At 37.4% G+C, this 24152-nt stretch overlaps 1 protein-coding gene across 1 annotated transcript in view; it reads left to right on the top strand.

Moving 5' to 3' along the window:
• Positions 1-24152, top strand: part of mpped2 (metallophosphoesterase domain containing 2b) — a 31294-nt gene that overhangs the window by 5810 nt on the left and 1332 nt on the right. Inside the window, exons 4-6 of the mRNA XM_052119976.1 lie at positions 304-529; positions 20335-20450; positions 20572-20685. Of these exons, the coding sequence (XP_051975936.1) occupies positions 304-529; positions 20335-20450; positions 20572-20685 (456 nt within the window). The remainder of the gene's footprint in view (positions 1-303; positions 530-20334; positions 20451-20571; positions 20686-24152) is intronic.

The raw sequence follows: 24152 nt of genomic DNA, 5'->3' as shown, positions 1-24152 counted from the left end.
TAAGTTCGCCTTGGGATAGTAAAAGCATTTGTTGCAGTATGTAAACCATATATTGTATTTCACAGTACAGCCTAAATATTTCGCACAATTATGACTAAGGCACGGCAGCTTCTTTTTGTTAAAGCATCATTTTCTGTAAAGTGCTATACAAATAAAAATGACTTGACTTTGATCAAAAATATTATGGAATTATCTAAAGTAGGAATCTTCAAACCTTTTCAGGAAAAGGACCCCATGGTGCATAGAAAGATGGAGCGAATTTGAAGTTTGCTTCTAAAAGATGTTATTCTCATTATCTTACAGGTAGTCTTCCATATGAGTACAAAGTTGTCATCGCTGGAAACCATGAACTTACCTTCGATAAAGACTTTATGTCGGAACTCATAAAGCAGGATTACTACCGCTTCCCCTCAGTCTCCAAGCTGAGGTCTGAGGACTTTGACGACGTTCAGTCCCTCCTTACAAACTGTGTGTACTTACAGGACTCTGAGGTCACCATTAAAGGATTCAGGATATATGGGGCCCCTTGGTGAGTTCCACAGTCTTTTCGTTAGTTGTCTTCATCATTGTGTTGTCATCACATTGTCAGTTTGTTCCTATTTCTGTGCTACATCTTCCTGAAAGATGCCATGCAGTGGCACAAACTGTTCAACACTTTATCAGACACTTGAATTAGATATCCTCGGCAAATGCTTAGCCAGGTTTAGTTTTTGGATAATAACTTAAAATTCCTTTGTAGAATACAAAAGTAAAGTTTCCATATTTGTTTTAAAGTTAACATGAATTAAAAAAGCCTATTTACTTTTAGTAAATACGTTCTTGGTTTGTTGTGCAGGATTAATTAGTACTGTACAGTTTATAGTACTGTACAAAAAAAAAAAATTATGGCTTTGTATCTTTCAATAAAATGTAACACCTAGTCTGTTTTACCTGAGATAAATATATTAACAAATTAACTATGCAACATTTATCATATTTTTTTTATTAATAACAGTTTAATTTAAATAGTTATTGTTGTATTTTTTCCATGTTTAATTCTAGTGTCAAATCTATTTTCAGTTCAATACACTAAATATATCTTTGAATGTCTAATCATTAGACTCTAATGTGTAGCCAGCATTCTTACAGGCTTCAAATAGGCTATGTTTTTTTTTAGGTGATACTTGGATAGTCTGATTTGATCATACATCATACTTGGTTTGGAAAGTTTGAGAAACTCTCTAAAATATTTAGAAATGTTTAGCCATATTTCCACGCTTGACGTGGAGTGTTTAACTGCAGCAAACAGACGTCATTGTTTGGTGACTTTTATTTATTTTGTTTATATTATGCTGAAGTAGAATCCATAGCAGTATTAATATATTTGATAAATCTCCATAAATCTCAATCAGTGATGTATATGTATAAACCATTATGCAACATATGCCAGGTCCATTAGTTAAGTAACAGATGGCCGATTGACCTACATTATTCTTTGTCTGTAATTTATTGGAATCAAATAAGATTTATTGTGTGACGAAGTCTCGGATGATTTCTCATGGTTGGGCTATATATTGAGATTGACGTATTGTCTCTGGCCATGAACAGAGAGACCTCTGTAGACCTGGGTTATGTTAGACACTTTTGTGTGCTCTGCTCCAAAGGACTTGAGACATGTCCTCACTCGCTACAGATAGTGTTACACACACACACACACACACACACACACACACACACACACACACACACCGTCATCACACATTGGCATCCATAATGTGAAGACCTCACCATCTGATAAGCATGTTATTATCTGAGTTAACCCCTCACCCACTCTGCCCCCTCTCTCCCACGGGACGCTGAAAGAGCTGTGTTAGATTTCAGGTGTGGAGAGATGTCTAACAGTGTTTGGCATGGAGGGCATGGTCACATTGTGAAACGATGGTCTGTTTATTACCTGGAGACAAAGGCGATGGTAAAGCGTCAATGGAAATTCATGACAGTTGCTCAGTGTGGACAAGGAAAATAAAAAAATATTCTTATATCTTATAGTCCTTATTTAAAGGTGAAGCATATAAATTATTTTGCGCAACTTAGCAGTTTTAAAACAAGTCTCATCACTGCCCCCAGTCTTTTTTTGTTTTATTATTCCAGCTAATAAAGGGTGCATACCATCTTGCTCCCTTTCTCTCTATGTCATAAATCAGTATGTCTTGAATATGATTTTGGGCACTGGCAAGGGTTCCCATCCATTGAATGTTGGGACACATATGACACAATTAAATGTTCGCTCGCAAAACATTTTTGTTGGAGATATTATAACATGGTGTTATTATAAAAAGATATATTTTTACATCTTCTTCTAAAGACTAATATTCACTACTTTTGCACATGCAGTCATCTTCAAACGACTTGATAGACTTCAGATGACATGATGACATTGCCTGTCAGGGAACATGGGGTTCCTGTAGCTAAACTGATAGAGCATGGGCTAGCAATGCCAAGATCATGGGTTTTATTTCCAGAGAACCCACAAACTGATAAAATGTATACCTTGAATGCACTGTATGCCTAATGCATAAATGTAACATTGAGAAACGACGCGCCCTGGTTTTTTACAGTGCATTGTTGGAATTTTTAGGGAGCGATCTTTTCAGTGCACTGGAATGATTTTGCTAATTGGACAGCCCTAAAAATGTCTCACTCCCTGGTTGGTGCCCTGATTGGGAGCTGATTTGAGACACACCCAAAATCAATTGTATGTGATAATGTTTTGATGCCTGATGTAATATTTTCACTTGAATCACATAAAAGTCTGGAAAATGTAAAATTCTAGAGTTTAAGTGTGACAAAGAGAAAAACAACAACCAAAACAGTATAGTTTTATAATGGCAACCATCATATTGTTTATCTGTAAAATAAAAAAATATTATCGACTAACAGTATTGGACAAAATCTAATGTAAATCATGTTAAAGTCTGGAAAATTGAACATTCTGGAGCCTGAGTGATAAAGAAAAAAACCAGACAAAACATTATAGATTTGTTAGAGCGTCCTTCATTTTGTTATCTGAAAAATAATTATCAACTATTGATATAGGCCAAAATCTAATGTAAAATCATGCGAAAGTCTGGAAAATTGTATATTCTGGAGCTGAAGTGGGAACAAGAGAAGAAAAAAAATAGACAAAACAGTATAGATTTATAACAGCAACAATCACATTGTTTATCTGTAAGATAAAAATTATTATTGAATATCGTTATCAGCTAAAATTGAATGTAAAAGTCTGGAAAATTTTACATTGTGAGAACAAAGAGAAAAACAACAGACAAATCAGTATAGATTTATAAGAGCGACCATCGTATTGTTTTTCTGTAAGAAAAGAAATTATGATCGGCTATTATTATGAGATAAAATTATTTGTGGAATCCTTCTTCTATTTTTAGAAGAAGAAAAACAACATGCAAAACAGTTTAGGTTTATAAAAGCAACCATCATGTTATATTGGCTATTGATATTGGCCAAAATTTCCTGTAAAATTATGGAGCAATGAAAAAAACTTGACAGAACTAGGTTTATAATAATGACAATCATATTCTTAATGATATATAAAAATATTAATTGGCTAGCAGTATCTCCCAAATATCAGTATTGGTGCATCCCTAATGAAACTAGCAATTTGTACAAATTTTAAAAGGTTTTTATTGTCATCCATTTCCTGGTAACCATTTGTCTTAGCTAATTGTTAAATATTTTCTGCAAATGCATGCTAGATGGAATATTTGAGCCAATCTTTTTGAGCATATGTTTTGAAAAGATCGATGATGTGATTGTATTGCATATAGACAAAAACAACCAAATACAAAACTGTATAGGGTATCTGCAATATCTGTTCTTTATTCAGCCAAAATTAGAATGCTAATTTTGGTAAGAAGTGGGAAAGCCAGACATCTAAGGTGGGTGGTCTTGGGGGGATGCCCTTTTGTCATGATTTTCCCAGCCTCTCCTGCAGGAAGTGTTTTTAGTTCTAACACATCCTGGTGCTTTGTTGTTAGCCAGGATCAAAACGTGAGGCCGACCCTGGTGCACCCCTCTAAGGACATGCTCGCAGTGGGTCGCTCTGACCTGCATGACCCTGGGCCTCAAGTATCAAGGAGGTCATTTACATGGCTTCATTCTTCTTCCCTACAAAGAGCTCGCTCAAGCTTGACTCAGACCGAACTCCTGTCTGGTCCAAGGTAGAAGAAAAGCTCCCCTGTTTTATGTCCATTTATTTATTGGTGTTCCATGTCATGGCGGTACTCCCATCAGTATGTTGACCTTGGCTGTGACATGGCTGTGGCAGATAATGTTGATTTTTCTCTGTATCGGACCAGTCAAATCTCAGATTTACCATCATAAATATAATCAGATCATCCAATAGAAATTAGACTATCTCATATAACTTGACAACAGCTATCCTGATAATGGTGCATTTGGTAATCCGACTTATGCTACGGCTGATATCCGTACAGATATTTGTGGCATATATTCCAGCTTGCAGCTGTGATTAGTTTGATTAACCAGTAAGCTGGTTGTGCCAGAAGGCGGTTTGGCTTTTGAAAATCAAAGGCTGTCTAATCCTCTTAGGAATTATTCTCAAGATAGTGGGGGTGTGCCTTGTTTTTTCTGCCATTAAAACAATATTGAACAGTGAACAGCTTCATCTCCTGGTTAACATTATATGTTTGTTAAAAGATTCTGAATGAAAGTTTGGCGATAACATAGTAGATACTTCTCCATTTTCGTCTTGAAGCATTGTGGGTTTAATTTTAAATTTTAAATTTTAACATTAAATTAATTATTTGTAAAACCATTCTTCCGTAAATTGTTGCATTTAATTGGTGAGTTGAATTGAATTGTAACAATGGTTTACGATCAATTCGCATAGTATTTCGTTCTTCTCATGTTTCATCAATAAGGGCCATTGAGCGGGAATGTCTTGCATGAAACTAAACAATGCATTTTGTTTCTTTTGCTGTGCAATGGAATATATAAACTGTTGGATCAAATGTCAGTATACCTTGATAAATATATATATGCAATCCAGGAGACTGAATATATCAGTTACATTTTTGCAATTAATTTTATTTTGCATAGGCAATTCATGTTACTTTCAGTGTGAATAGGCTTATTATTTCTTGAAATAAACTTGCAAACATGTTTGGCATTTTTAAATTATTTGCGTCATTTTATAAATATTCCAGATTAGTTTTGGAAGCCTCAATGGTACACAGAGAATTGCCTGTTTGCATGCTACAATTATTATTAAAAAAATTATATATATTTATATATATTTATCTTTTTTCCCTGAGAATCTGAGTAAATATAATGCTAAGTAAAAATAATAATTTTGTGTGTGCAATTTTATGGATAACAACACCGACATTCTGAACAGCACTAATGAGGGAAAGAGCAATCACCTGCTGCCCAGCACTAGCATCAGTTATAAGACTTTACATATCTACACATCAACACCCTTACTAACATTTATTCCAGTTAACTGTAACAGAATTTTTCATTACAACTGTGGTAGTTGTAGCCAAGAAAACCATGGATGGTTGGAAACAAGTCATGGGTATGTAAGTGCTTTCAATTGTCCCAATGTGTATGTTTCAGATGTCCCAATGTGTATACAGAGAACTGAATAAAATAAACAAATTATATATTGGTTGCATTCCAGGGCAAAAACTAAAATTCATGTTGAGTGTGTAAAATAGGCACATATTAAATTGTATCACGGCAGACTTTGACGTATCAGCATATATAGGATCGCAGGCCAAGAGAATCGATTCAAGAATGTATCTTGATGAAACGTCCGATTTACACACTTAGACATACCTCAGTAGTGTTAGAAGGTCTGCTATTGAATAAATCAATAAGAACATGTTGACAGGGTCTGCATCAGACTGACACTCATAGTGCATAGTTGTTTCGATAAATGTGAACGCACTTGCGACGTGTCCCAATATCAGAATTTAATTGTGATTGAAACTGCACAAATGAAATCCAGTATATGCTTGAGAGAATCTGCGGGAAAGAAAAAAAAAGCCACTCTTAGAATCTGGGCTTCCATAAAAATTTTCGCATTTTTAATGTTCTTTTCTGAAAATTCTTCTAAAGAAAATGCGAAACACTGCGCATTTCCATGAACTGAAAATGCGCATTATCTTGAGAGAGCATGCCTTTTTGTCATGGAGCAGCTAAACAACCTCTTTGCTTCGGGGACAGTTGTACGATATGTTATTAAATGCTGCCAGGAGATGTCGCAGAATGCAATAGCTCACAAAACGAGGGCTCAAATGGCTATTCCCATTCACCAACAGCCTCCATATACATGGGAGCACCCTCGCTCAAAAAAGTGCTGGTGGATTGTGAGGACCCTCTGTGGGTTATGCACTTTCAACTGACAAGAGCTATGTTTGTAGAATTGTGTGGCCTTTCGTTGAGCCAGTCATGTCAAGCTCTCGCACACCTATACCATCCGACGAGCGCCATCATGGTTTCCAAATGACCATGACACGTGATCGTTCATGTGAATGTCTTTTCCATCACATTAATGTGCATTTTAACTAATGTGAAACTCCAGAAAATCCACCTCCTCTTAGCGCATAAAATGTTATGCTAATTTTGATAGCTTATTCACATATCAAGCATTTCCTTTCAGGATTTCTTGCGCATAAGGTATCCTGAAAGGAAATGCTTGATGAGCAAAAATAGTTGGATGGAAATGCAGCTTGAGTAGGTGTTTATTTAGATGACTTGCTTCTGCATTATTGAAATGTAGGACATTATATGAATGAAAAAATAGATGGACAAAAATATCAATACAGGGTGCTAAATTATCAATACACATAGCATTTTGAAAAAGCATTGCGATATATGATTGTATCAACAGCCCTAGTTTGTATGATCCCTGAAGTGTGAAAAAATACGAATGAAAGTGGGTGTTTGCTGTGTGATGTACCAGATGCTCATCTTGGAAACAATTTTTCATTTCATCATTGACCTTGAAACCGACTGTCTTTTGTCATGAAACAGCAATTCGCATACAGTGCATAAATCTAATTACCTCCTGCATCCGGTCTACTCCGCTATCAACAGAAGCCTCTATAGAAGCAACAATCCTTTCCAGCTCCTGCTGACAAGCTACCTTTTCACGTCACTGATTGTAAGCTGACCCCTGGCCTGTAGGTGCCGTCATTTGTCAGCAGTAATTAACAGCTGACATCTCCTCCACTGGGCTAGCTGATGGCTGACGGCGGTTGTGGTACCAGGCAAGATGGATTGGGAAAGGGGGGTAGAGGGCATTGTCAGGGCACATGCAGAGTGAAAGAGTGTTGGCTGAGTCGAAAAGGTTGTGCAAGCTGTACAGAGACACTGGCGGCTAAAAAAGAGAAAATTGGTACTTTTATTCACCAAAGTGGCATTCAACTGATCACAATATGTAGCCAGGACATTAATAATGTGAAAAATTTCAGAACTTCTTAAATTACGTCAAAGAGTTCTCATCAAAAAATCCTCCACGTGTAGCAATGCCAGCTTTGCAGATCCTTGACATTCAAGCTGTCAGTTTGTCCAGATATGTGACTGTGGAGCAAAGGGGGCTGGGCTGGGCTGGGCTAGAATGTCGCACGCCCGGTCCCCAATCGGCCTGATGGGGTGCATGAGGGATAAAGGTGGCCGGTGACGATGGTTTGGGATAGAGAGAATTACGGGCATGTCCGTCATGTGTGTGTTTATGTTTGTGCTTTTGGTTTAAGTTTTCATAAAATTTTGATTTATATTGACAAGCTGGTTCTCACCTCCTCCTTGCCCATCTAAACCCCCTTACAGTGACATTTCACTCTGCGCTTCCTGTAGCACTTGCCATAGATGTGAATGTCTTGTCAGGCACTTCTCACGCAACTTACAATCTAGCTGAGCCCACAAAAGCTCAATCGGGTTAAGATCCATAACACTCTTTTCCAATGATCTGTTGTCCAATGTCTGTGTTTCTTTGCCCACTCTAACCTTTTCTTTTTGATTTTCTGTTTCAAAAGTGACTTTTCCTTTGCAATTTTTCCCATACAGACTGTACCACTTAGTCTTCTCTTTACTGTTGTACATGAAACTGGTGTTGAGCGGGTAGAATTCAATGAAGCTGTCAGCTGAGGACATGTGAGGCATCTATTTCTCAAACTAGAGGCTCTGATGTACTTATCCTCTTGTTTAGTTGTACATCTGGCCTTCCACATCTCTTACTGTCCTTGTTAGAGCCAGTTGTCCTTTGTTTTTGATGACTGTGGTGTACACCTTTGTATGAAATTTTCAGTTTTTTGACAATTTCAATTTAATTGTATAGCCTTTAGTTTTGTGCGATCTTCTCCATAGTCCGATCGTCCTATCGTCAGCTTGTGAGATCGCCAATACACAATATTATTACGTGGGGGAGGGGCAATAATTTACTTATTTGCTCATTTATCATTGTCCATCATTTTACAAACAAAGATTGAGTTGGTGATAAAGAAAATATCACGTCACCTATTTAGCAATATTTAGGTTTTAAACCAGACTCAAATGGCGAGTTGTGCTGGTGAAGGAGTCTCAAACCACAAACCTATATGTACATTTGCGTGCCAAAAGATCAAAGTCAGACATCTATCTTCGGAGCTTTTACAAAAAGCACTATGTACAAATGAAACAGCGAAAGGTGGGCTCAGTGCACAGCAGCTGTCTCCAAGAATATTGCAAAGGAGATGGTCTTCTATCATGCAGTTGAGAAGGCAAGTTTTAGAGAACTACTTCAAACCTTTGCCAAACAGTATGAGCTGCCGGGGAGCAAGTACTTCAACAACACTGCTATCCCTGATCTATACAATAAAATGAGGGAGAGCATCACTAAAGATTTGAAAAAGACTTTTTCGCTTTGACCACAGAGCATAAAGCATAAATATGACCCCCTACATGTCTGTGACAGTCCATTATATTTCGGAGGATTGGAAACTGGAGGCAAAATGTCTCGAAATGACATTCATCCTGGAGAACCACACTGCAGAGATACTAGCTGAGGGGCTGACAGAGGTCATGCACGATTGGGACATATAAAAGAGTAAAATTTAATTTATCACTACTGACAACGGGGCCAATATTGTTGCGGCCATACGAGAGATCAAATGGCTATGGCTAAACTCTTTTGCCCATAACTTGAATGTGGCAGTCAATTATTCACTACATAAGGAGAAAGCAAAAACTGATCGAGCTTTTGGCATCTGTCACTTCATTAACGGCGCATTCTCTCAGAGACGACGAGAGCTCCGCAAGGCACAGGAACAGCTGAATCTACCTCAACAAATGCTGATAACAGTATAGCAACATTTTTCTTAATTCTTAATTTATTAGCTTAATATTTCTCAAGGCCCATACATTAATGTTAATGACAATGTCAGTCTTAGACTAGAAATAGCCTAATCCTAATTGTACGTTAATTAATGACAATATTAGGCAAATTATTATTATTATTATTATTATTATTGTAAGATTGTGCAACTCGTTGGGGATCAATCTATTCAATGATAGTTAAAATCTTGGAACAGCTCCCTGCAATCAAATGTGTTTTTGCTGATGACAAGAGCCGTTGCACACTTGCAAATGTGACTTGGCAGGACATTGCTGTACTAGAGGCTGTCAAGGATGGGTTGACACCTGTCGCAGAATTTACTGTTATTTTATCATCTGAGAATTACGTGACATTCTCATCTCTGCTGCCCATGCGGCATCTTATGAAGGATATCCTGAAGGAGGAGGAGACTGATATAAAGATGATGTCAGAAACTAAAAGGGGGATCTTGGAGAAACTCTACTCAAACTCGACCCTTCAGTTGATGCGCAAAGCCACCCTCCTTGACCCGCGCTATAAGGTAGACCACATTGATGCCGCACACCTTGATGTGATCAAAAGTCAGATTGAGGTTTAGATGGTGGCAAACTCGAAGGATAAATTCAAGCCACCTTTATGCATCAGAGTGGAGGATGATGAGGAGGAGGAAGAAGAAAAAGAAGTGGGTGTAGCAGCTAAGAAGCAGCCGGCTATGAGGACCAAAACACTGGGCTGTTTATTCAAAAACCGAAAACCATTTATTTTGACACACTGTTTTTGATTAATAGAAATATAAGGAGTGGATGGACTTTTAACATTGTAGGGTGGTTGTGTACACACAATTGCCGACTCGCATTTATGTATAAACACCATGTAAAAGTGAATTTAGCATAATTGGTCCCCTTTAAGGCATGCCAGTCTATTGCATACTGTGGCAACTCAAAAACAAACACAAAGACAATGTTAAGCTTCATTTAACAAATCAAATAGCTTTCAAATAGTGGTGTTTGATATAATGGCAAGTGATTTTCTAGAACCAAATTAGCAATTTAGCATGATTACTCAAGGATAAATGTTGGAGTGATGGCTGCTGGAAATGGGGCCAAATTAGATTTGATCAAATATAACTTTTTTCCTAGTGGTGCTGTTTTTTACATCAGTAATGTCCTGACTATATTTTGTGATCCGTTGTATGCCACTTTGGTAAATTAAAGTACCAATTTCCTTCCAAAACAGCAAAATCTGTACATTATTCCAAACTTTTGGCCACTAGTGTACGTTGGCTAAGATGTTGACCATGTGGAAGTTTCTCTCAAAAAAAAATATTTTGGATCTTTTTACTGGCCTCAGGAGTAGAGTGATCCCTGAAACCCTTATTTCATCTCTCGAGAGGATTGAATAGTGCTATTTCTGTGTTCTTTCAAGGCATTGTTTAGACGCAACATATTTTGTCTAGGATTAGTCTAGCTTGGTGGTCTAAAGTTACTTTATATATAATTACCTATTATTAAAATAAGTGTATTGTTTGTAGAGGAGCAACATTTAAAGCATTAACATTATTCCAGATACATTTGAAAATGGCATTTTCATTTTCAAAATGCAAAAAAATAAATAAAACAAATGCGGTTCTACGTACGGTCTGAAACGCAATTGTTCTCATGTTCTGTCACCGGACAGCAATTCTGAGTAAACTTCCCATTGCCTTTGAAGGAATGCAATGAGGAGTTTGTACAAAGTAACATTTATCTTTTAAAAACATTATCAACATTTTCAAACTGGATAGCAGGCACAACAACCTTGAGTGATTTGTGTTGAATGGATCACATGACTGACACATATCTTCTTCAGATATCTCCATTTCCCCTGTCCACACTACAACACGAAGAAGGCGTTTTATAGTTTATCCACTTTGGAGAGTGTTTTCGAAAAGCTCAGCTTTTGCTGTCAAAAACGCAGAGAAAAAGATGCGTTTTCAAACGAAAAAATATTAGTGTGGACGTGGCTTTAATTTATCCCTATTGTCAAGGCTATAGTGAACATAAGATTCCTGTTTCGGTAAACTCCAGTTCTATGAAAGCGAGAACAGCTTAAAGTTAAGCTACTTATTTGAAATATCGTACAGAAATTATGTCAGGTGTTTAAAAAAGAAATTACAAAAAAATTATTGATAAGCTGGCTTTTGTTTTATTTATATTTGCATGTCAAACATGATATAAATTTTTTCAGAGAGTGACAAGAATTCAACATTTGAATAAGGTGTGAATAGTTTAACCAAAAACTGTCTTTGGTGTGAAGTCTTATCTGTCTTTGTGTGAACAAGCCTTAGAGGGATCATTTGCCCCAAAATGAAAATGTTTCTAATTTAATCACCTTCAGTGGAAAACACCACTTATTGGACCGCTCCGCCCGCAAATCTATCGTATGACTTGAAAAGAACATGGCGCACAATTCATACGGATTACTTTTATGGTGGTTTTTATTCTTATTGGAGCTTGACTGCCCATTTTGTACACTTTTAGATCCAAAAACATTAGACATTTGAACCAGATTGAATGAATTTGTTGCTTGGAGATGCTATTGTCACTCTATTGGACTGCCTTACAGAATAACACTATACAGGAATTTTCTTTCTCCATCTCTCTCTTTCTCTCCTGACCTGTAACACTCCTCTCCAGCATCACTTTCAGAATCACGCCGTTCTTTCTCTGATCCCGCTCTTTCTTGCCATCCTGCTGTCAGGGACAGATAAATATTTCATTAATCCTTTTTGCATGTGAGGTGTTTGAAGGACTGGCAGGCCTGTGCATCAGAGTGGCACACTAATTCCTCAGTAAGCACACAGAGTGTGTATGTTGGGGGTTGGGGTGTGTTTCTGAGGCTCAGCCACAGTACTGCCGTCTGCCCCTGTGTGCCAATGTTTGTGTGTTGTGTCCAGGTCACAGAGAGTTCATCAAAACAAAGTGCTGTCACAGCCAAAATTAAACACATGTTCACAGAAACATATATACATTCACGTCTCACTGCAGAACACAGTTCTTTCTCTCTTTTTGAAAGATAATTTTTTATATAACTTTTATATTGATTCTAGTTTTACAGCTTCAACTTTTCTGTTTCTTTTCTTGGTTTGTATACTTTCCTTTTATGTCTGTTATGTCTATCAGTAGTAGTAATGTATTTAGATGAGATTATCGGCATTGGCAAATAATTTGGTGTGCTGGGGCGATTATTAGAAGTGCTCACTTGTTAGTTTCAAATCTGTCAACAGCCTTGTCAGTGGAAAAATGCACATTTGTTTTTTGGTGAATTTAAAAAAAATATTTTTTGTAAAATAATATTTTGTTTTTCAAATAAAAAGCACTTGTATATAATTTGATATTGTATCATTTATTGTATTTTAAATATTATTATATTTTTACATTATTATTTAAATTATATGACATCTGCAGTATATCAGCTATTGACTATATTAATCTTTATTTTAATCTAATTTTCTACACTTTTTATGTTATATTCTAGTGACATATCTGACGATATTTTGCGATTATCGGCATTGGCCAAAATCAAAAGTAACAGTCAGTATCTGGTGTGACCACCAGCTACATTAATTATTAATTACTGCAGTGCATCTCCTCCTCATGAACTGCACCAGGTTTGCCAGTGAGATGTTACCCCACTCTTCCACCAAGGCACTTGCAAGTTCCCAGACATTTCTGGGGGGAATGGCCCTAGCCCTAGCCCTCACCCTCCAATCCAACAGGTCCCAGATGTGCTCAATGGGACTTAGATCCAGGCTCTTCGCTGGCCATAGCAGAACACTGACATTCCTGTCTTGCAGGAAATCATGCACAGAACGAGCAGTATGGCTAGTTGCATTGTCATGCTTAAGGGTCAGGATGAACCTGCAAGAAGGCTACCAAGTGAGGGAGAAGGATGTCTTCACTGTAACGCACAGCGTTGAGATTGCCTGCAATGAAAACAAGCTCAGTCCGATGATGCTGTGACACCGCCCCACACCATGACGCACCCTCCACCTCCAAATCGATCCCGCTCCAGAGTACAGGCCTCGGTGTAATGCTCATTCCTTCAATGATAAACATCATCAAACGAGTTCAACAATCACCCGTGGTGAGACAAAACTGTAACTTGTCATTGAAGAACACTTTTTGCCAGTCCTATCTGGTCCAGCGAAGGTGGGTTTGTGCCCATAGGCAATGTTGTTGCCGGTGATGTCTGGTAAGAACCTGCCTTACAACAGGCTTACAAGCCCTCAATCCAGCCTCTTTAGACAGTGCTGGGTAGATTACTTGTGAATTGTAATCAGTTACTGATTACAAATTACATGACAAAAATGCAATCAGTAACATAATCATATAGATTGCAATTTTGGGGTAATCTAATCTGATTACTTTTTAGTACATTTGGATTACTTAATCTAAAAACACTGAAACACATTTACATTTACATTAATTTATGCATTTGGCAGACGCTTTTATCCAAAGCGACTTACAGAGCCCTTATTACAGGGACAATCCCCCCGGAACAACCTGGAGTTAAGTGCCTTGCTCAAGGACACAATGGTGGTGGCTGTGGGGCTTGAACCAGCATCCTTCTGATTACCAGATTACAAGTTATGTGCTTAGACCACTACACCACCACCACTCCATTTAACCCTCACTGCTTACTCGTAGTCCATCACCTATTCCAAAGCTGAGGTGCAATATATTAACTTTTGATCTTCAAGAATATTGTAAAAGAGCAGAATATTTTAAAACTGCAGAGTTCCACCAAATCACACAAGGAACAATTGTGTCAAATTGTATGTCAAGTTTCATGACAAAGTTTAAACTGACTGCCAGACCACTCCATCTACACTTGGCTGACTAGTAGCGAGTATCAGTTCTGAGTGAAATACATGCAAACCTCCCCCTCTCTTTCAAAATACTAGAAGATTTACCGAACGTATATCAGAGGTAGGGCTGCACAATTAATCGGAAAAACTAATCGCGATTACGGCTGCCGCGTTCAATTTAAGTTTGCTCCTGTTGCATGAATGGTTTCTATTTACAACGTGTTTTTGCAGTGGTTGAGTATTCTAACAATCACTAACATGTCCGTTGAGTAATTAAACGGCAATGGCCAATCAGGGCCGCTTAGATTAGTCCTCCTTCTTATCAGTAAAGACAACTGATCCTAATGCGCAAGCGTTAACCCGTCTGAATGCCCAGATGCTTGTTTTATGTTTTTGCTCTTTTCGCGTGGCACACGAAAATTAATACTGGAGAAACATCACCTGACACTTGAAAAGTAGAACAAGAGCGAAAGCACTTTGTAATTATTTTGGATTTATTGCATATTGCACCGCTCACTTTGAACGTAGACGTTAAATACACCGCAAATGAGCAACACGACAAAACTAAAACGCTCCTGTTCTAATCAAGGCATAGACAGGGTGTAAATTATTGAAATTATTGATTTATTATGCTTTGTTTTTAATGAGAGCTTTTATGAGAATGCAGAACTTTGTGTGGAGTGTCATTGAGCTCGTGTCGAAATACAGGTCTCATACAGTGTAAACCTGCAGTGAATGACGGCAGTCATTGTAATGGAAGAGTTTGTCGTGTTGCTCGATTTCTGTGTACATTTTATAAAAATGTTATACAATTTTTTTTTAACATTTTGTTTTGTCATGTTAATAAGTAGGCCAATATGAACTTGATTTTTTACAAAATAGCAATAAAGTAATAAACTGATCTATATGTGTAGTCAACATAAAGAATATGGCATGAATAGCATTTCAGGAAACACCGTCATTGTTATCGCGTTTGCTCTTGTAAGACCCATTTGCCACGTAGCTGGTATTGGTAGATTTAACATTTTCATGAATCGCACAAACTCCAATAGCAAATGACTGTTTTTAATTTCCAAAGTGCAACCACTGAGACCAAAAATTATCTAACAATGATCTTACATGAACAAGATCACCATTGAAGATCTAATGGGATGAATGGTCCTTGCTGAATGCAGTAACTTGGTCGATTTAAATCAACTGTTAATAAGTTTGAAAATTGAATATGTATTTACTGTATGTGGACTAATAATTTAAGTAGTAATTTAGCAATAATTTAATTTATTCTATACCATAGATATCCATTTAAAGTCGTTTTTATTCGTCTTACCTTAACAAACGTTATTACAATATAAAGTACAATATAATATAATGCTTAAAAGGAACTGGAGCACAGCTCATATCCAAGATTGAAATCTGCTATTGAAATCTGCTATTTAAAAGTAAGAATCCAAATGGAAAAAAATATCCCAAAAAATCATATAAGGATGACTGAAGCTAATTGGCCACTGCCAATTTAGTATCACTTAAATAAGATACTGGTTTGTGTTTGTTCACATGCCCTGACAAAATGCAGCTAGTCTGCTGATATGCGTTGAGTTTTTAATGTTTTGTTGCCTAATAAAATTATTTGGTATTGGAGATAAAGTGCTTTGCTCGTTTTCAATTTTAATTTGATGTTGAAAATTTTTAAAGATTGAAAAAAGAGAATGATTAGGATGATCAGTAAATTATTAACAATTTATTGCCGTTGCCTTGTTATTACTTAATCTATAAAAAAAGTAACTAGTCTGATTACAAATATTTTTAAATGTAATTTAATCCAATTACAAGTACTTGATTTTTATAATCTGATTACGTAATCCATATTATATGTAATACGTTACTTCCTAGCACTGACTCTAGATATCTGCTTTGGCTACTGAAAAACCTGTTTGAGAACTGTTAATTGGGCTTTTGTCTATATGCAGAGACAACTACAAGTAAACCATTCATAGGTTGATTTCTCCAAAAAAGTGCTTTGTTTGAGTGTCCCAATCAGACAGACAGTGCAACATTGTCTCAACCAATTGCGTGAGTTTGGGTTGGACTGTGTGTTTTTTCAACCACTGGAAGATACTGCATTCAGAAAATCTGTTTGAAAACTGTTTATTTTTGCAATTCTGTTCAGTAACGCTTGTGGCGCAGAAAATATACACTGCAGCTTTAAAGGTGAAGTATTTAACTTTTTCTGTGTTAAAATACTTCTATCCCATCTTAATATGCAGAGACAACTATAAGTAAATCATTCATAGGTTAATTTTATCTAAAACTTATCTAAGCACTGTGTTTATGTTGCACTTTTGTTTTAGTTTGTTTTGAGGGACCCGCTTAGACCCGCACCAGTAATGTTACAAAAAAAAATGACATGAGTTGGGGCAGGAATATCTCTTTGTTTGACCAATGGCATATTCAGAAAGCTGTTTTTAAAACGGACTTTATCTTTGCAATTCCCTTTGTTGGTGCTAGTGGTGCCAACAACTGTATTTCTTACAGAGAGAGAATTTGCACACAATTCCCCCCTTTTTTTGTTCTTGAAAGTGATCCTTCCCATTGTTTTTATGTGTGTGTTGGGATGTAATGGCAGATTAATGACGACTAGCTTGATGTGAGGATGGAAGCGCGACTCAGACGCTGTCATTTTATGTGCAAGTTAAATGCTCCAGGAAATCTTTGCAGGGTTTGAGTGATTGTACCCCAGAGGATCGGCCTGGTGCACAGACACCAAAAGCAGCCACTCGCCTTTATTTGCCTTTCCATCAATCACTTGTGGACAGGCCCAGCTACCCAACACATACATGCACACTTGCACTGAAACCTCAGCAGCCATTTCCTCTGTTCAGGCATTATTTTGTCCAATATCAGCCCCAGTCTTTCGCCCCCTCCCTTCAGATGGCCTGATCTATGAAGGAACGTTAATGGATAGACAAACAGTGGGTAATGCTGGAAATCTATGAAACCAGCCTCTGATGATTGACATTTAGTGTCCACTACATAAATGAGTGCTGTATTCAGTTTAGTTAATGAAGGATGTTGGTGGTAAAATGGCAGCTAATCTTTGAATATTTGCCTAAATAGCTTCTTTTTTTTTTTTTTACTTTGTCATCAAAGTAATTGGCCAAAATTCTGCTTAACTGTATATTAAACATCCAGTATGTTCTGCTTGGACGTTATTGTGCAGATGGAGAAATTACCTGATGCTGGAAAATGATTGTGTCACGTCTGGTTAGGAATTCTGATGCTATTTTTTCTGATGCAAATTCTAGAGACTGTTGTGTGAAAATCCCAGGAGATCAGCAGATACAGAAATACTCAAATCAGCCCGTCTGGCACCAACAAGCATCCATGCGATTATCTAATCAGCCAATTATGTGGCACTAGAGCTGTGCAAAAAATCATGCAGATACGGGTCAGGAGCTTCAGTTAATGTTCACTTCAACCATCAGAATGGGGACAAAATGTGATCTCAGTGATTTGGACTGTGGCATGATTGTTGGAGCCAGATGGGCTGGTTTGAGTGTTTCTGTAACTGCTGATCTCACTGTGATTTTGATGCACAACAGTCTCTAGAATTTACTCTGAATGGTGCCAAAAACAAAAAACATCCAGTGAGCGGCAGTTCTGTGGACAGAAATGCCTTGTTGATGAGAGAGATCAAAAGAGAATGGCCAGACTGGTTCGAACTGACAAAGTCAGATAATCGCTCTGGTTTGGCACTGTTTTGGCAGCACAAGGTAGAACTACACAATATTAGGCAGGTGGTTATAATGTCGTGGCTGATCCAGGGGTGGACTGGCCATCGGGATAAACAGGACTTTTCCCAATGGGCTGGCCAAACGGGCGAATGGGCCACGATAAACTGAAATGGACCGTCAAGTTATGCAGAACGGGCCACAAAATGGTCCTGCGATATGCCGAAGGGGGCAGCGATATACAAAAAAGGACAGCAACACTCATGTAAAATCCAGGGCCGATTTCTGTTCCTAGTCCACCCCTGGGTTGATCAGTGCATGTATGCCTGTGAATACTGGCAGTATCAAGCCTCTTCAGACTTATTAATGCTATTAGCTGCTACTACTACTTAGCTACTTAGTATTTGTAATCTCATTCTTCCCAATGCTTCTTTTTTGTTTCAGTTGGTTTTATATTAATAGGAAAAGGGGCTAATTTCAAAGGGGACATATTGGAGAAAAAAGGATTATCCTTGCTCTCTAAAAATAAGACTTACTCAAATGTTTACAGCACAAAGCTCACGCCCCTGTCCACCCAGACCATTTATGGAAACTAAGCTGCAAAAATAGGTCATTTCAAAACTGTCATGTTATAGCATCCAAACCTTCAATATATTAACTTATAATATACTGTGAGTCCCCTGTTCACTGTGTTAAGTGCTTTGAGTGTAGTATTTCCAAAAGGCTGTATAAATGCAACATTCATTCATTATGATTGGCCTGGTTTGCTTCTCACTGCATGTTCAGCAACTTATTCTAACTATAGTTACTGGTTTCACAAGCAAAGAGGTCAGCCAATCATAACAGATGTTGTTTACATATCAAAGTCTTAAAGGTACATTAGCAAAATCAGCATGTTTTATTCTAACTAGGGTTTCAAATTTTAAGAAATTTCCTTAATCGACAATAGTTAATGTTATTGAATTAAAATCTATTAATCTTTAACAAATAACAATAATAAACTGTTGGTGGTGAACAGCTTGAAACTCTAAGACACATGTTTCTCTTCCATTTAAAGCTTTATTTCTACAAAGTTTGATTTTTGACTGACCAACTGTTCTAATGCAGACTTAAAAACATCAACATCGGTGAAAAATTGCTTACTGTAGAAGGAAACGTGAAAACATGAAACAAATTATGTGCATGTAACCTACTGTTTAAATAAAATTTTAATAAATACAAATATGAAATGAGATATATATATATTTTATTTTTAATACGTTCAGTCTATGTTTAGTATGAATTTGTGAATTGTTTAATTTACCGTTAGTGTATTACTGTTTATAGTATCTTGTATAGAAGAGACAAATTTGAGTCCATTAAAAATTCCCATTGCAGATTGTGATTTATTTCAGTATTTTGTCATTCATTGATTTCTTGTTCAATGTGGACAGACAAATTGCTTGTAATCGGAAACTTGGAGCATCACACTTGGTTAGGACACAAAATAGTCATTAAAACTAAATTATAACTTATGTTGGTGTAACAAGCCTTGACTAATAGTTTAAGTTGACTTCAAGAAACAAATAAAATGTTACAAAAGTTTACTTAAAATTAGTGATGCACCAAACTGAACATCTGTGCAACTGGGAAATCGAAATACTAACTGAATTTGAAAGCCTATTTGAATATCCCTACTTTGAATAAGGCTCTTTAACAGCTTTTTACATTTTTGTACATTTGTAAGCCCACTGTGTTTGTATCAAGCATTGTGGTTATAGAAATCCTGCACTATAGCGCCATTTTTAAAGCGCAGTTGCAGATGTAACCCTGCTGGCAGTGTACTCTGTTGTGCTTCTAACGCTCATTTATCTGCACCGTATCCATTTATCCCCAGCCGTAGTTATCAGCATGAGGTCAGTTCCTGCCCTCTCTACCAAGGCCTGCATTTAGTCCTGGCCTTGCGCAGCCTTGTCTAGCTGGGGCCAGACACTTGGCCCTTATCAGACGGGGTCTGAGAATGGTAAATAAAGGTCTGGCCCAGGTTACAGTGTGCTGTCAGCAGGCCTGTCCCAGAGGGGAAATAAAACTCTTATTAACATGCTTCTGCTCATTGGTGCTGACAGCTTGATCAATCTCCCTCCTCTGCAGATGACCTCTGCTCTGCTGCGAACTGCCGGGTGCCCTGATGGAGACTGAAATGAATAGCTTTGGTTGTGCCGTGGTCTCAAATCTGATACTACAATTCTCTGGAAGCATTTCGATTTTTTTATATTTGTTTAAAAAAAAAAAAAGCCATCTGGATATTGTCGAGCTTTGCTATATGTGTGTGAGAACAGCATGCAGGCATGTGTATGATGATTTCGACATTTATGAAGTGTGTAAAATGTGCTTTGTTCCCATAGGACACCCTGGTTTAATGGATGGGGCTTTAACTTGCCTCGTGGCCAGTCACTCCTCGATAAGTGGAACCAGATCCCTGAAGATATAGATATTCTTATGACACATGGGCCTCCTTTGGGTAAGCATCGAAAAATTAAGTATGAATACATGAGTTTGTGTCTGGTGCATGAACTGTTGTTTTTATGTAGTCATAAATGTGATGGTGGGCCACTAAGATTGTGATGTTGGTCTTGGTCCAGGGTTCAGAGATTGGGTGCCCAAAGAGCTCCAGAGAGTTGGATGTGTGGAGCTGCTCAACACAGTACAAAAGAGGGTCCAACCCAAACTCCACACATATGGGGGAATCCACGAAGGTAAGTGCATGCATGTTTTGAACACTATTTGATAGTGTGCTGCAGGCCCACCACAGCTCGTTTGACCTTGCTTAAATCTGTGGCTGATAGATTAACTTTGAGATTCAATACTGCTTCTACATAAATTTATTTAAAGAGTTGGTTAGATTGAAAGATCGTACAGACAGATAGACAGACAAATTGTAAACAAACAGACAGAGATAGTTTGTAGGTTAGTAGACAGACAGACAGACAGACAGTTAATTAGTTAGTAGAGAAACAGACATATAGACAATCAGACAGACAGTTAGTTGACAGAGTTAGTTAGTTAGTTTTTTTGTTAGTGAAACATCAAAATTTCTTCTAAAAACATTTATTAAGTATTTAGGCACTGAAGACACGTTTGTTATGTTTAAAAAGTGAGATTTTTCCCCCATTCATTCATTATGCTGGTCTTCAGCTGCACAATTGTACGAGGTCTTCATGCCATTTAGTGCGCTTCATAATGCACCACATATTCTCAATTGGAGATGGTCAGGAATGCAGGTAGGCCAATCTAGCACCCGCACTCTCTGCTTATATGCCCAGTATGTGGTTTGAAGTTGTCCTGCTGAAAATGCCAGGACGTCCCTGGAAAAGATGGTGCTGGATGGCAGTGTATGCTGCTCCAACATTTTTACACTTTGCTGTGTTTTTTAAAAACTATTTGAAATGTGAACTCATCGGACCAAAAAACACAAGATCCACTGTTCTGCATTCCATCTAAGATGAGACAGAGCCCAGAGAAGTCGGCAGCGCTTCTGGACAGTGTTGATGTAGGGCTTCTGCTTTGCATAGTTAAGTCTTAACTTGCATCTGTGGAGGCAGTGGTTAATGGTGTTGACTTACAAAGCTTTACTAAATTAATCCCAAGCCCATGTTGATGATATCCATTACAGATGAATGATGCTTTTTAAGACAGTGATTTGATCATGCACATTCAGAAGTGGTTTTCATCTTGCCCTTTATGCACTGAGATTTGATGAGATTTGTCTTTCCAATTTGTCTTTGGGGAACATTGTTCTCAAAGTGCTGGATTATTTGCTGAAGAATCTATTTGCAAATTGACAAGTCTCGAATGATTCTTGCTGTTGAAGGACTAGGCTGTTTTTGGAGGCTCCTTATATACTATAACACGATTGCCTCACTCGTTTAACATCTCCTGTTTCACATTGCCTTGTTATTTTAACTATTCAAATTGTATGTAAGTCTTAAATTGCTCCTGTCCCAACTTTTTTGGAGTGTGTTGCAATCATCTTATTTGAAATTACTGTACATAAGAAAAACAAACAAACAAACAAACATAGAAAATCACAAGTTATACATCATATAATGTTTTGTTGTAGTGCTTTCAATATAGCACTCATTGTTTTTATTAGCATTTTTCATACTGTCCCAACTATTTTGAAATTGGGGTTGTAGATAAACAGACAGTAAGTTAGCAGACAACCTATAGACAGATAGGCAGTTATTTAGTTGACAGATAGACAGACACCGTCAGTTAGTAGACACACAGTAAGTTAGACAGAAAGACGGACAGTTTGTTGACAGAGATAGAAAGTTAGGTAGTTAGTTAGTCGACTGTAGACAAACAGACAGTTAGTAGACAAACAGAAAGACAGACAGTTAGTGGAGAAATAGACTGAAAGACACAGTTAGTAGATGGACAGACAGATAGATAGACAGACAGACAGACAGGTAGTTAAAAGACATGCAGACAGACACAGTTAGTCAACATGCTTACATTGAGTTAGTTAGTAGACAAACAGACAATAGAAATACAGAAAGATAGTGTTAGTAGACAGACACAGTTAGTTAGTACAGTGTTTCCCAACCACTGTGCCATGAAAGATTGTCAGGTGTGCCGTCAAATCATCAAATTCCACAAAATAAATAAATGCATGAAAAAATATTATAATTTCAGGGATCCAAACTCCTCACCTTTGGGAGAAATTTGCCATTTTGAAACCATAATCGGTCAATTTTGTGAATGTGCAAAGCAATGATTAATGTGCAAATGTGAGTGATATTTATACGGCTGAGTTCAGCCTCCAGAACCAAATTAAAACTGCCACGAGAGGTGGTCTGTCCGAGGCAAAGATGCAAAATCGAATGACAATAGCCTCGGCATCAGTCTCCCTTGATGCGAGCACCCAGTTTAAGTTGATGCAGACAAGGAGGAAGCTTTAAGTTGTCGATTGATTTCTGTTCAGTTCATTTTTTTACGTGTTTTGTTCATATTTTAATCGTTTTTGTAATATTGTGTTGTTCATATGTCGTGTTTTAGTGGCCTCCGCTGTCACTGCGGGCAAAAAAACATTAATCTGCTTTGTGTGGTGCCTCTGTTGTTCATCGTTTCTCTTCATAAATAAATAAATGCATAATCTGCTATATGCTCATCCTGTAAGTTCATGATTAAAAATGAAAACGTGAACGAAAATAAAAGCTGTTAAATGTCTTATTATCATTCAATATGAAAATTAAAATGACGGGTAATAATAGATTATGAGAGAATTTTTACAACCCTGTCCGTCCAAATGATGGACGATGAGAAAGTTGAGCAAGCACTCTGTGACTTGTTGTTTTATTTTGCATTGCCGAATTCAAACATTACAAGTAAACACGCTACTAAGATGGACAGAAAACATGGACATTCTTGAAAAGGAAAAATATTTGTCGATGGTTAGCCTATGTGAGATGGTGTGCCGTAGATTTCTTTTGGTCGTAAAAAGTGTGCTGTGGCAACACTTGGTTGGGAAACACTGAGTTCGTCAACAGATGGATGGACAGACAAGAAGTTAGTTAGTTAGTTAGTTAGTTAGTTAGTCAAACAGAAAGATAGACAGTTAGTTAGTAGACAAACAGAAATAGACAAACAAGCAGACAGACAGACCGACAGACAGTAGATAAACTGACTGGTAAAGAGACATGTAGTTAGTAGACAAATAAACAGACAAACAGACAGTTAATTAATAGACAGACAGTTAGTGGAGAAACGGATAGACAGAAAGACACAGTTAGTAGACAGATAGGCAAGGTAGTTAGAAGACAAAGAGAAAGAGACTTTTAGTTAGTAGACAGACAGACAGACACAGTTAGTTAACAAACAGAAAGACTGTTAGACAGACAGTAGACAAATGGATAGACAGACAAAGTTAGTAGACAAACACGTAGACAGTTAGTCGACAGCCAGATAGACAGAAACCGTTAGTAGACAGACAGACAGACAGACAGACCGTTTCTTAGCTAGACATAGACAAACAGACTAGACAAACAGACAGTTAGTTAGTTTATACCAGATTTCAGTACCCATGCATTTCAGGTTTTCTTGGTTAATTATGTGAGCTGGCAATGAGAAATCCAAGTTTATAAATGAATCTAGCCAGAATGAGGGTCTGTATCTAAGTAACCTTTTGATTTCCATGGCAACATTTAAAAAGTGTATTCTA

This window comes from Xyrauchen texanus, chromosome 46, assembly GCF_025860055.1.
Source record: "Xyrauchen texanus isolate HMW12.3.18 chromosome 46, RBS_HiC_50CHRs, whole genome shotgun sequence".
NCBI lineage: Eukaryota > Metazoa > Chordata > Actinopteri > Cypriniformes > Catostomidae > Xyrauchen > Xyrauchen texanus.
The sequence above is the reverse complement of the archived record's forward strand: the minus strand, read 5'-3'. Positions and strand labels throughout refer to the sequence as shown.